At 49.2% G+C, this 14,476-nt stretch overlaps 2 protein-coding genes across 6 annotated transcripts in view; both read left to right on the top strand.

Moving 5' to 3' along the window:
- Adamts10 (ADAM metallopeptidase with thrombospondin type 1 motif 10) overlaps nucleotides 1-2,443 on the top strand; it is a 31,424-nt gene extending 28,981 nt beyond the window's left edge. For 2 of the 5 annotated variants that reach the window (XM_075975660.1, XM_075975667.1), the window contains exon 25: nucleotides 1,789-2,443. In XM_075975660.1, the coding sequence (XP_075831775.1) occupies nucleotides 1,789-1,898 (110 nt within the window). In that variant the 3' untranslated portion in view covers nucleotides 1,899-2,443. The remainder of the gene's footprint in view (nucleotides 1-1,788) is intronic. The other 3 variants (XM_075975666.1, XM_075975663.1, XM_075975661.1) reach the window with 3 other exon arrangements.
- A 2,807-nt stretch (nucleotides 2,444-5,250) lies between these two features.
- Myo1f (myosin IF) overlaps nucleotides 5,251-14,476 on the top strand; it is a 54,082-nt gene continuing 44,856 nt past the window's right edge. The window contains exon 1 of the mRNA XM_075975659.1: nucleotides 5,251-5,367. Within this exon, the coding sequence (XP_075831774.1) occupies nucleotides 5,365-5,367 (3 nt within the window). The 5' untranslated portion in view covers nucleotides 5,251-5,364. The remainder of the gene's footprint in view (nucleotides 5,368-14,476) is intronic.

Here is a 14,476-nt window from a genome sequence, read left to right as displayed (position 1 = left end):
AAACTGGCCTCTGCCTGAGTTTGCAGATATCCACCTACCTATGCCTCCCAAGTGCTGGGATTAAAGGGGTGTGCCACCACTGCCCAGCTATTTTGATTTGTTTTATCACTTTGAGACAAGATCTCATAGACCCCAGTCTTGTTGCAGGGAGCTGCTTCTTCATCCCGGCCGCCCAGAACCAAAATAATCACACGAAACCATATTATTTAAATCGCTGCCTGGCCCATTAGCTCTAGCTTATTATTGGCTAATATTAACCCATTTTTATTAATCTGTGTATCGCCACACAGTGGTGGCTTACCGGCAAAGATTTGGCATGTCTGACTCTGGTGGCTCCATGGCGTCTCTCTGACTCTGCCTTCTTCCTCCCAACAATCAGTTCCATCCTCCCCGCCTACCTAAGTTCTGCCCTATCAACAGGCCAAAGCAGGTTCTTTATTCATTAGCCAAGAGAAGCAGCACAGAGACAGAAGGACCTCTTACCTCTGTAGCCAAGGATGACCTCGAACTTCTTGTCCCACCTGCAGAGACGACAAGCATGCACCACCACACACAACTGGTCAGGCCTTGTTACCTCAACTCCATGCTCAAGCAAGCCTCCCTCATACCTAGGACTACAGGCATGTGAGCCATTGCACCCAGCTATAAAATTTTTTGTGTGCAAATTTATTTTTTGATAGAGGGAATTAGAGAAATTTAGATGACAGCAATGGTTCACCTTCCAACACTGTGTCTTCCCCGTCTGTGAAGACTGCAAACGATCCATTCATTTGGAAAGAAATGCTGCGTGGAGGCTACGTGGGAATTTGTCCATGGCCCCCACAGAGGCTGTTAAACATCACCGTCTTCACGGTGCTCAGTGAGTGCTCTCTCACTAAGCTGTTACCCAGCCTTTAAATTACAAATTCTTTGAGCTGAACTCAAAGGTTTATTGAAAAGCCAAAGGAAACAAATTCTCTTGGCATCAAAAGCACAACAGGTCTGTCATCTTAAGTTATCAGGGTGGCCAGGGCAGGAGGACTGCATGTTCAAGATCTTCCTATACTACAGAGCAAGCCCCATCTGAGCAATTTATGCAAACACTGTCAAAATAAAACGTCAAAGGAGGGCTAGGAAATATAATTCCAAGTGCCTGCCTAACATACTTAAAGCCCTACGTTCAATTTCCAGCAGAGGAAAAAAGGGGAATCCTAGAATAAGAAATGTTTTTCTCACTGAGGTATGTCTTGGGCAGCTCCAGATGCTGTATTGAAAATCCTCAAAACAGCCAGGCAGTGGTGGTGCACACCTTTAATCCCAGCACTCAGGAGGCAGAGGCGGGCGGATCTCTGTGAGTTCGAGGCCAACCTGGTCTCCATGAGCTAGTTCCAGGACAGGCTCCAAAGATTCACAGAGAAACCCTGTCTCAAAAACAAACAAACAAACAACAACCACAAAAGAAAGTCCTCAAAATAATAAGCAGGAGACAAAGGGGCCAGCGCAATGACTCAGTGGAGTAAAGGTGGTGCAATCCTCCCAGAACCCACATAACAGTGGAAGGAGAGGACCAAATCCAGAGTCGTCCCCTGACCTTCATGTGTGTGCTGTGACATGCATGCCTGTTCAGACACAACATACACAGGATAACAATAAATACATAGAAAATACATAGATTCTCAAAATCAGACTGGTGATGCAAGCATGATGATAATCCGTCTGTGACTGATGAGGAGAGCCAGCTAGAGCTGTGGGGAAATCGCTGACTGATCTCTCTCCCTTCCCTCCTGCCCTTCCCCTCCACCACTGCAGAATGCAAGGATGTGAACAAGGTGGCCTACTGCCCCCTGGTGCTCAAATTTCAGTTCTGTAGCCGAGCCTACTTCCGCCAGATGTGCTGCAAAACCTGCCAAGGCCGCTAGGGGGTGTGCAGCACCCGGAGCCACCCTGGAGCACAGACAAGGGAACTTCACTGGAGAGGGCCTGCGGGAGGGAGGGAGGCTGGGATTGAAGGGTGAAATGCAGTTGAAAGTTATTTATTGGGTAACCCCTATAGGAATCCTGGCTAGGGGATGGAGAAGAGCTGGCTACCCCAGGGACCCTCTTCTTGTCCATGCCGCACACAGCTTTAAGTCCCCAGCACTCCCCCCACCTTTGATCGGAATATGTACTGTGAAGAGTGGGGGTGGGGAGGGGTGTGCCGGTGCCCTGCCCCCAGCACTGTTGTATCCCTCCACTCTGAGCTGGGGGGATTTATATCTGCTCTGGGGGAGTGGGATTAATATCACCTCCCTGCGACCCTCCCCCAGACTAACCAGGGGCAAGATCTACCCCAACCTCTGCCCTGCCTGCCCCAGGGGGAGCCCAACATCCAGGCTACCCCCATCATGGTGCTACAAGCCCTGCCTTGGGGTCCACACACTCCTCACCAAGAAGCCTTACATCAATAAAGTTCTGTCTTATGTAGATGCTCGTGAGTGGGTCTGTGTCTCTGTATAGGCATACCATCCAGCCCCGACCCTAGGATCAAAAGGGAACACACAGCTAGGCGTGGCAACATGTCTCAGTGTGCAAAGGCACCTCCTGCCAAGGTAACAACTATAATTTAATCCCTGGGATCCACGTGGTGGAAGGAGAGAACCAATTTCTATAAAATGTACTCTGCCTTCCACAAGCTTGCTGTGACATGAGTGCTCACACACACGAATGAGTAAACAAAATAAAAGCTCTTAAAAGTGGGGCACATGCCCACACTTCCTAATCAGTCATCCCTAGCAGAGAGAGAGAACTCTGGCCACTACAAATAAAAACCTATCAATAGCCAGATGGTGGCACACCCATTTTTAATCCCAGCATTCAGGAGGCAGAGGCAGGTGGCTCTCTAAGTTCAGGGCCAGCCTGGTCTACAAGACAAGTTCCAAGACAGCCAGGGCTACACAGAGAAACCCTTTCTCGAAGAACAAGCAAATTTATTTTAAGACAAAAGTGCAGTTTACAGAAGCTTTCAAAGATCCAGTCTCCTTGTACTCCCGACCAAATGTGATCATTCTGCACCTTTCTACATACTGAGTTGTGCTACTGCCCCTGGATATTGGAGACAAGACTTCTCAGCTATGGCCAGGAGGGGGCACGCCTCATCAAGAGAACACAGGATGCAGAGACATCCCAGTCCTCAGACGTGAACCAAAGACTGAACACAGCCTCAGTGGGTGGTATGAGAGGGTGACAACCTCTTTGTTTTGAGACAGGGTTTTTCTGTGTAGCCCTGACTGTCCTGAAACTCCCTGTGTAGACCAGGCTGGCCTCAAACTCACAGAGATCCGCCTGCCTCTGCCTCCCTAGTGCTGGGACTAAAGGCGTGCACCACCACTGTCTGCCTAGGTGACCATCATTTCCTCAAATGTCAACAGGACTCTTGTGAGATCTGGTCGTCCAAAGATCAAGGGTTGGGCTGTGTGGTGGGCCCTACATGCTCTAGGTGCTGCTGATAGAGCCAAGTCATAAAATCGGCAAAGTCACAGGTGTGAAAACCCAGATTGGGCCAGGAGCAGAGTGGTACGTAGCTTTGGTCCCAGCACTCCAGACAAAGAGGCAGGATGATTTCTGTGAGTGTGAGGACAGCTACTTTGCATATTCCAGAACAGTCAGAATTACATATGAGACTGTCTCACAAAAACACAAACAATACCCACAACAAAATACAGATTTGGGGCCAACAGGGGTGGAGGTGCCAGATAGATGGCTCGGCTAGCTGCTATGAGCACTTCCTGCTGTTCCAGAGGACTTCTGTTCAATTCCCAGCATCCACATCAGATGGTTCACAACTTCCTGTAACTCCAGGTCCAGGAGATCCAGTGCCTCTGACTTGCACATGGACACAGACACACAGAGGCCCAAAAATGTGAGCCTAGTTCCACTTTGTCTGAACTGAGAGTTTGAGGTTGCTCAAAATTGTTGACAACAACCAGGGCTACGCGTCCTGAACTAGGGTGTGGTTACTTGGTTCTTTTGATATTTAAGATGGCCCATACAGTTGGATCCACCCCACCCTGACCAACGGTCAGAATATTCAAGCATACTTCTGCTCCTTCTTTTGAAATAGAAGGTTTGACCTTGGGAGTAGCTGCCTTCAGAGCTCTTGGTCTAGGGCAGGTTCATTGCCTAAACAACAGAATGCTTATGACTTGAGACAGCAAGTATTGAAGCACGTAACTGTTCTAGTTGTTCTTGTCATGTGTTAAAGCAGTCTTTTGTCTTTTCCCCCTGTGGTATTGGAGTATAAAAGTGTAAGGAAAATTAAACGCAGGCAATTTCAGTATTCACTGGAACTCCCTCCGATACTATCCTATGTTTTCTATTTTATTGTTTTCATCTGCATCTTCGTCATCTTTACTAATTTTCTTATCCCCGTGTCCCTACTCTGGTAAATGGTATTTTTGTTGAAGCTGGTCTCCGACACACACACTTATGAGTACAATTACTTAAAGTAAATTTTTTTAAGGCCAGATCTGGCGATAGGAAGATGACCCTTTTCACACAAGCATCAGGACTTGAGTTTGAATCCCCAGACATCCCCATAAAGCCAGATAATGGTGGCAAATACCTGCAACCCCAGTGCTCCACATCGAGATGGGAGGTAGAGACAGGAGAATCCCCGAAACCGGTAGGCCAGCAAGCCTGGCTTCCACAGTGAGAAGACAGAAAGACACCCGTCTCGAGGTGGGGGCTGATAGCTGTCATCTGGCCTTCACACACACACACCCATACTCAAACACACAAACACAAAAATGGAATAAAAAAAGAAGAAGTCCAGATCTGACATACAAAATCCTACATGGGCATAAAGCTACGGTGGCCTCCACTCTCTTTGTCCTTACTAACACACTGGCTTTGGAGGAACATTCTGCAGGGAGGGTCTTAAGGAGTTTACAAGAGAACACGCAGAGCAGACACATCAGAAACAGCACTTCCCTTTCCTGACTCGGAAGAGAAAGACCTCAACTAGGTGGCCAGTCCTGCAGTCAACTGACCTGGGTGCCTTTTGCTGTAGCCTCTTTTCTTGGGGAGGTAGATGGAGAAGGGACTTTCTCTTGTCTGGCAGTGGCTGCCAGACATCTCTAACCTATCCCTCCAGGCTCCAGGCTCCAACTTCAGCAGGGTCATCGCTACTAAGCCTCAGAGCATTGTCCCCGCCCTCAGCTTCCCTCCCCTGTGGCCATGGCCCCTCCCGTCAAAGGAAGTGAGAGAGGGGCTGTTGCAAGAGGAACTGGGGCCAGGAGTCTGCAGAAGGAGTAGATAGAAGCAGGGCCATGCCAGAGCCCCTCTCAGGAACCCCCTGAGCCTGTGCCCCTGTCACTACCCACAGGAGCCCAGACACCAACCCTCACCATGGTAAGTTCTTCAGCATTGGCTCTGGGAGTAACGGCCTGGTAGCAGTGCCCTGAGCACCCTCAGAAATTGGGGCAATGGTTATGAGAATTGCAGGGCCTTAGGGGAGGGACTCCCATGGGGCAGCACAGGGTATCCCATGGTCCTCCACCAGGAATCAAGTTCCAAGGGTGCCAGATTGGCTATGGGGACCAAGTCTGCAGAATAGGAAGGGAGACGGTATCCCTAAGGGATACATAGTTTGCCAGGGAGGGACATGTCCCTTTCCAGGGGCTTAGAGAGTCCTCTCATATCCTAGATTTCCCTGTGGTTTGAAACAAGCACTTCCTCCTGTCTTGGCCTCTGTTTCCGGAGTTCATGTTTGGAAGTTGGTCTAGAGATGGGAGTGTTTGGGGGAGCTCTCCCTGGAAACACTCATGGGGTCTGTGGGTTTGACCACTGTGAGTCCACCAATGGTGGGGCTGACTGTGTCTCACGTGTGTTAGCAGTGCAAGTGAGGACAGGTGGTGATTGTAACAGTCTCAGAGGCAGATGGAGGTCAGGTGGAGGGCCCTTGCTCAAGGTCCTGAGTGTCATCTCGAGCATTGACAATCAGCCATCATCACTGTCATCTACCTTTCAGTCAGTATTCCTAAAGAGGAGGAGTTGGAGATGCGGAGAAGGGCAGGAGATAACAAAGGAGGAGGAGGAACTAGATGAAGAAGAAAAGGAGAAAAATGGGAAAGCAGAGGAGATGGGGAGGAGGGAGAGGGGGAGGAGGAGGAGACAGGACTAGACAAATGGAGGGCGCAGGGACGAGAGGCTGTGTTCTCGCTACTACACCGGGGTGGCAGTGGAGATACTGCAGCTAGAGACAGACCGCAAGTCAAGGCCTGCTGGCGATGATGAGGCTGGGGGATGACCAATATCCCCCATGCACAATAAAAGCCAGCGATGGTCACACAAATCACCCCCGTGGCTCCACAAACCCACAGTCCGCTTCAGCCTTCATTCATTGTCATTCTGTCAGAGGGAATAAGGATACACTTCCAGGACAGGGGTAGCTGCTGGAGTCCTTGGCGGATCCAGCAAACATAGCTGGAGTGGAAGCAGGGAGCTGGGGTAAAAGAGCAAGGCCAGGAGGGCTGAGGCTGTGCTCCGTCTGTCTGTGCAACCCTGGATTCCATCCGGAGCATCACATAGACTGGACGTGTTATCCCCACACTTGGCAGATGGAGGCAGGAGTTTAAAGTCATCCTTGACTATATAGCAGGTTTAAGGCCAGCCTGGGTTACATGAGACTCTGTCTTTTTTAAAAAAAAGAAAAACAGGAAGAGATTTGCTGCTTGAAAGGAAGGGAAACCCCTCCTAGCTGCCAGCACTGTGAAATGCTTAGTCAACGGACTTCTCAGCAGACAGATCTGAGGGGAGAAATGAGTCAAAATGAACAGTGATGAGACCTGGAGCCAGGTGGCATAGCGCTGCAGGCTGAAGCAGAAAATCGTGAATTGGAGGCCAACCTAGATAACCTTCTCTCATTGAAGCCAAAATAGATCCAAAGCTGGAGTTGAGCTGATAAGTTTCCTAGTATGCAGGAAGCAGCGTTCTATCCCCAGCACTGCATTAAACCAAGTTTGTCAGCCCAGAACTCTGAAAATGCCTGCAGAGGGAAGAAAGAATCAGTACAAGGTCATCTGCTACAGAGTGAATTGAGTCCTGCCTGGGTCCTAAGAGAGAGAAAGAAAAAGACTGACACTGTCTGTGAGGACCACAGTTGTGTCTGGGAATACTGAGAGCTTCCCAGAGGGTTGCAATGCCGGGATGCTGTTCAAAGAGAGTCTGTTATGGAGCATGCATGCCAAATGCCCAGGAGCTGCTGGTGCCTGGGAGGCTTCGGGGGGGGGGGTGCAGGTCGTTCCTTCTTGGCAATTGGACAAGCCACTGAGTGGGTGCTGCTGTGGTTATAATGGTGAGGGTTGCTGTTGGTATGTGAAGATTGGTGCTCACAATGGTTCTCATGGTGGGTTGGAGGTGGTGGTCATCTATGACAGCAGGGTGTTTAGTTTTGTTACTTCTTAAGGCATGTTTCTGTTTTATTCATGTGGACACATCAGTGTGCTTGGATGCCATTTGCACACAAGTGCCTGGGGAGGCCTGAAGAGGGCATCAGATTCCCTTGAGATGGATTTACTGTTGGTTGTGAGCACCGTGTGGGTACTGGGAACTCAGCTTTCGCCGTCTGAAAAGATATCAGGTGCTTTTAAGCACTGAGCCACCCTCTCAGCCTGTGCCAGGGTTTGGTGCTTTAAGTCAGGGCCTTGTGTGTCCCCAGGCTGGTCTCAAAGGTACGGTATAGACAAGGATGACTGGGAAATCGGATCCTCCCAAGAACTGTGATGACAAGCATGACTCACCGTGCCCTGCTGTGCACAGTCCTGGAGATGGAGCCCAGGACTTTAAGCACGTTAGGCAAGCCCTCCACCAGCTGAGCCACACCCCGTCCATTGCTGTTTCGAGACAGAGTCTCATATGCTGTAAGTCATCCTTGAACTCACTATATAGTCAAGATGACCTTAAACTCCTGATCCTCCTGCCCTCCGCCTCCTGAGTGCTGGAGTTACAGACACGTGCCACTATGCTGGAATCGCTAGTGTTTAATGTTGGTCGCCAGCAGGACACTGCCTCTGCTGGTTATCGGGAGCGTGAATGGTTAATACTCATTTGCCATTGGTTGTCTACTGCTAGCTTCTAGTAATGGTGGTCTAGCAACTCACTCTTAGATTTTGCATGGGATATGGTTGTGTGTGGTTGTCAATGTCTCTGTGTCAGTGTGAGTACAGTGTGTGTGTAAGGTGTGAACATCAGATGTCCTGCTTGAATCGGATCGCTCATTGAATCTGGAGTTAGGCTGGCAGATAGTAAAGCCAACAGATGCCTTTGTCTCTACCTCCATAGCACGGGGGTTCTAGGTGAGCTTGTGACCATGGACGCTGTGAATTCAAACTCAGGCCCCCATGCTTGTATAGCAAGCACTCTTACCGAGCCAGTTCCCCAGCCCCTCGGTGTGAGTTTGTTCTCAGGTTGATTTGTTTTGTAAAGGTCAAAGAACAACTTGCAGGCGTGGATTCTCCCCTTCCACCGTTGGGTACTGGACACTGAACTCTGGTGACCAGATTCGGCAGCAAGCACCTTTACCCTCTCAGCTATCTTTCTGGCCCCTGGAGTTTTTATGATGGTTACTGTTTGTTGCTGTCACTGGACACTTTTTATTTATTTATTATCAGCCTAGCCTCAAACTCACGATCCTCTAAAATGCTGGGCCTGCAGGCACGCATCCCCACTTGCGTCTGTCTGTTATCGTGGGTGGCGGTTAGTTGATCCTGGCTGGTGGCAAGGGTAGTATATATAAGCAACGCTAGTGGTGGAATTGTTCGTTGTTTCTGTTTGGTGCACTGACTCGCATTATAGCAGTTTCTGTTTGACTTTGTGGGGTCTGAGGGGTGGTATGAGGTGGGCATCTTTAACAGTGGTGACTTGAGGGTAAAGGTGGTTGCTTTGAAGGTTGAGACACAAAGGGTAGGAGACGGCGCTGGAGGTATGGTTCAGGGGCAGAGCGCTTGCCTAGCAAGTCCAGGGCTCTAGGATCCATGCCTCACACCACAGAAACAAACAAAAGACTAAGGTGAAACTAGAGAGATGGGCTGAGCGGTGCTCTCCCGCAGAGGACCAGAGTTAGCTCCCAGCACACACATCAGGTGCCTTAGGACTGCCTGTAACTCCAGTTCTAGGGATCCAGCTGGCCTCCATGGGTACCCACACACATGTGCACACACGTAGCACAAACACATAGAGACACATGAATAAAAATGAAATAAATCTTTCATAAAAACAAGGAGGAACAAAGAGGCCAGTGGCCAGGGGAATGAACCAAAAAAGGAGGTATCTTAAAAAGAGACCTAACAAAACCCACAGCTGTAGGGCTGGGGTTGTAGTGCAGTTGGTGAGGTGCTTGCCTTATGTGTTTGAAGCCCTGTGCCCCATCCCAACACTATACAAATCAGAACAGTAGTGTATGTCTCTCATCCCAGCGCTTGGGAGAGAGAGGCAAAAGGCTCAGAAACCCAAGATCATTCTCTGCTATATAGCAACTTTGAGGCCAGTCTAGGCTATAAGAGACCAGTCACAAATAAACTAAAACAACATTAATTTTTAAATAACATTTATTTCTTGTGAGGGGAGTAAGCCACCACTTGTGGAGGTCAGAGGGCAGCTTGAAAGAATTTGTTCCCTCCCTCCATCGTGTAGATCCAGGGCACTGAACTCTGTGATAAGACTTTGCAGCAGCCCCTTCCCTGTGAGCCCCTTACCCGTGAGCCATTTCACTGCCACAAGGTTTTATTTATTTTTTTAAGTACCCATGGCTAAGCTGGGAGTGTTATAGCACACCAGTAATTTTCCGAACTTGGGAGATGGAGCCGGGAATCGGGAGGTTAAGAGTAGCCTAGATGATGAAACACAATCTCAAAAAGAGAAAAAACAGGGCTGTTGATATTGCTCAGAGGGTGAGTGCCCGCCGCCAGCCTGATACTTGAGCTGCATCCGGAGCTCATTTCTTCAAGTTGCTCTCTGGCTGCATGCGTGCCTGTCACACAAGCATACACTCCCAACATAGACACAAATACATGGCATTTTAATTTTTTAAAAAGCATACCGAGTTAACGAGCTCACAGAGGTAACAAACTGTACTAAATATGTCAGGCCTTATCCACGTGGACCGACAACTGATGGGACAAGGAAGATCGGAGGGGACAGGCAGGCATCTGCTTTGGGCATCAGAGCCTCTCTAGTAGGCTCCTCTCTTGAGACCTGAGTTCTCCCAACTCCAGCCTCTGGGTGGAGGATTTGAGGAGGTACAATAGACCCCAGCTGCCTCCAGAAAGACAAAGGTCCTTACCTGTTGGCTGGCCCCCAACTAAGCCAAAAGGAAATAAACTCACTGGTCCCACCCAACACAATCCCCAACCCCAGTAGTCCTGTGAAGAGCTTTGGGAGGAAGGCATGTTGTCTGCACAGTTCAGAGGTGCAGCAGGGTGTGGTCCAATACCCCCCTGGCTGGGGAAAGACAGGACAACGATTCTAGGGTCACCCCCTGAGGGCCAAGGTGGGGCGCAAGAGCCACAGCTGGATCCAGCACAGCTGTAGCATCAGGTTCATATCTCCACAGCTTGCAGGCCCTGGTGAGGAAGGAAGTGGCTGTTCTATTTCTCTCTAGACTGAAGTTCTTGCTCATCACCACCCAAGTCTAAGAGAGCTTTGCTACCAGATTTGGGGTCATATCCCATGCTCCTACAGGCCAGGTCCAGCCACTAGTCCTCCATAAGCCACTTAAAACAGCCGGATAGAGGGACAAGCAGAAAAATGACGTTCATTCAGCGTGGCCATGATGGGAAAAACAATGAACCACCTGAAGGGACTCTTGGCAGGCTCAGCAGTCATGGCAGGCATGGCTCTGGGAGTGGCTCTGGGAGTCCTCACCCCTTCTCCCTTATTTCCTCTGCCTTGAAAAAAAAAACAGTTAGATTGCATTCCTAAAGCTAGCTAAGGTCTATTCCCTTATCTGGCCACTTCCTTCTCCTGAGGCTGACTACCAAGGTGCTGTGAAAGTAGTAAAGCCCAGCAGTTAAAAGCCCCGTCTGGCTCCGTAACTAACATGCCCAATTAAAATCAAACCTCATCCTAATACGGGGTTTCCCCTTTTACCGTTATAAACCATTTTCCTATGGGCCACATCTGTCTCCTCTGTATCCAGAGATAACCCTTTGTTGCTCTCTGGGACAAGTGCCCCTTGCCCCCTTATCTTTGTTCCCTTCCCCTTCTCCCTCATCCTCTATCTCCTGTCTTTGTCTCTTATTCCCTGCCTTTTGTCCCTGTCCTCTGTACTAAGAACTTGGTCTTGGGGCTGCTGAGCTAATACTGATATCTCATACCCGACCCCAGCTAGGTTTAATCAGAGGCCACAGTTATGCTTGTCTGTGCAGTTCCTAGTGAAAGTGTGGTCCTCCCTACCGCTGACCCATCCATGTCTCTGGTGTAAGGCTGTCTAACAAGTCGGGCTCTGCTGGCTGGCCCTGGCTTTAAGCTTTCTCTTCTCCCTGCACGATATTCCTAGGAGACATTCCAGATTCTTTGGGTCCACTGTTTCTAATAATCAAAGTGAGGCACACAGTGTCTCTGTAAGTGTGCTCAACCAGCCTAGCAGTTACACTAGCACATTTGGGGTGCCTTTCCAAGCTCCATCGTGCAACTGACACCCACAGTGGGTGGTGATGAGGAACGTCAGTGATACGTGGCAACCTTTGCCTTTCGCCTTGTTGAATCTGTGCAGCTGCCCGTGAACTCTGCTGTCTTCTCCTGTTCAAATGAGGAAACTAAGGCAGGGAAGCCTAGCAAAGCCGCTGGATGGACAAAGAGTGGAAGATGAGTTCAGCCCCTTTAGGAGGCCACTTCTCTTAGTAGTCACCTTGACTATGGCTTCCCTTTTCTTTTCCTAGAAAATGAGAGCTCACATAGAACTTCACTGCTGTTAAATAGCCTCTGAGCATCCTTCTGGTCCTATTTGAACCTGGGCTTACCACGCAAAGAAGCTAGGGACCTGGAGTTTCACACCCACAGGCCCTTGAGGTCAAGTTGCAAGTTTAGCTTTGGGTGATACACCCACCTAGCCTTTGCACCCTCTGACATGACCTCTCCTTAAGGGGCCAGCTTCATCAACTTGCAGCACCACTAAGAGCTTCAAGAGCGGGGACCTAGACTGGGCCTGTACCTCCTCTGAGCACTGATAGAAATCAGGAAGTGTGTTCACTACACTGCAGGGCTTACAGCCCGAGCCCTACAAGAGACACCACCTTGACCACAAACAGTCCCTCCCTCAACAGCACCAAGAAGGCTGTCCTGTCATCTCCACCCCACCCCACCTTCTCCCCCATAACCCCACCCCCCATGTAGGCAGAGCTGAAGAGCTAGAGGAAGAATCTACCTTCACTTCTCACCATAGCCATCTCCAGCCCCCCAGTATCTTTCACAAGAGACAGCAGATTGAGTCATATTTAGCTTGTGGTTAACTGAGACCACAAACCTATTTGTTGTAACTCCCCTCACCCCACAGCTCAAGGAAGGAACTTAGGAACATGTAGTTTCATCTTGAACCAGAGAGACAAGGAGTTCTTCAGGGGGTGTGAAGAACAGTTTCCCTCCAGGGAACTTTATTCATTCACTTATTTGATTGGTTAACTAGATTTTGGGTTTTTAATTTATTTTTTACTTTTAAGATTTATTTTTATTTTATGTGTACTTTGCCATCGTGAATGTCTGTGTACCACATGCATGCAGTGCCCTAGGAGGCCAAAAGAGGGGGTCAGATTCCTGGAAGCTGGAGCTGTGAGCCACCATGTGGATGCTGGGAATCAAACCAGGTCCTCCGAAAGAGCAGCCAGTGCTCTAACTGCTGAGCCACCTCTTCAGCTCCACCAGACCTCAGAGCCAGTTTGACAAGGTCCTACGCACTGTGTAGCTGAGGGTGTTCTTGAACTCCTGACCTTTCTGCCTTTGCCCCATAAATAATGGGGTTCAAGGTGTACACTATAGAACCTAGTTTATGTTGTGCTGGAGATGGAAGCTAGACAAACACTGCCAACTGAGCAACACCCCCAAGCCCCGCCCCCACCTCATGAGAAGCCGGGAGTACACACAAGAATACAGGGATGGTTTTATGACATAGCAGAGCTCAGACACTGGAGGAAGGTAGGACAGACCGGGAGGGAACGCCATTACACAGAAGACAGTGTGAAGAGCGGGAAGAGCAGAAAGAGGAACCTGCCTAGAAAGGCCAGAGGGGCCAACCACAGCTGGCCTTGCAGCCTCCGACCTAGAGGCACCAGAGTTTTCTCTTCTAAAAAATGGAGCTAATAATACTTCTACACTCTGTGTGTTGAAAGGAAAAGTTGAAGTAACCCACTTAAAAATCCCCATCACAGAGCTAGAGCTGGGGCTCAGCCATAAACAGCAGTGGTGCTCCATCGTGAGAATGGACGTTAAGAGGCCAGCATCCACATCCCCAGTGTCTTCTCTCCAGGCCCTAAAGATCCAACTCACACCCACTTCTGGCTTTCTGCATACGTGCAGGTGCCAGCACCCAAACCCCTCACAGACACACACTTGGACACACATTCGTGTATACATACATAAAAACACACATACACTGATTTTTTAAGCTCAGTCAAGTAGGTCGTGACTTAGTCATGAGGATGGAGGTCAGCTGGTACAAAGTCCTGGGTTTGATCCTTAGCACTTCACAAACCCCAGTTAGTGGGAACAGTGTACATGTGTCCTCTCACTACTTGGGAGATAGAGGCAACAGATCAGAATCACAAGGTCATCTTTGGCTATGTAACAGGTGTGAGGCCGGTCTGGACTGTATGATCCTACCTCAATAGATAGATAGATAGATAGATAGATAGATAGATGATAGATAGATGATAGATAGATGTGTGCAGCAAGGTCTCTATATGTCCTAGAACTCACTATGTAGACCAGGCTGGCCTCAAACTAACAGAGATCTCTGCCTCTGCCTCTGCCTCTGAGTGCATGGGATTAAGGGTGTGGTGTTGCCTTTAATTAAAAAAAAAAATAAAGGCAAACAAGAAGGCTCAGTGGGTAAAGGCACTTGCTGAACAACCCTAGTTCCCCAAGTTCAATCCCCGGGGCTCCATAAAGTGTCTGGAGAGACCCGAGTCCACAGTGCTGTCCTGCAGCCTTCACGCATGCACACCCACGCATGGCACTCACATATACATACGATGTAATAAACAAACATTTAGAACAAAAGAAGCAAAACAAGAAGCTTAGTAAGGACTGAAAGTGAAACTTAGTGGTAGCACACACAGTACATGCAGGTCTCGAGATTCCATTTCTGCCACTGAAGGTTAGTTAAAAATGATGGCACTCAGGATGTTGACACAGAACGCTCAGTAGTTCTGACCAGCCTGGGCAACATAACAATTCCAGTCCACTTGGGACTTCTGAGACAGACCCTGCACCCAAACAGGAGCCTTGCTGTGCTGCGGTCACCTAACAT

Source organism: Microtus pennsylvanicus, chromosome 6 (genome assembly GCF_037038515.1).
Source record: "Microtus pennsylvanicus isolate mMicPen1 chromosome 6, mMicPen1.hap1, whole genome shotgun sequence".
Taxonomy (NCBI): Eukaryota; Metazoa; Chordata; class Mammalia; order Rodentia; family Cricetidae; genus Microtus; species Microtus pennsylvanicus.
Note: the sequence above shows the minus strand (reverse complement) of the source record. Positions and strands in the feature narration are given on the sequence as shown.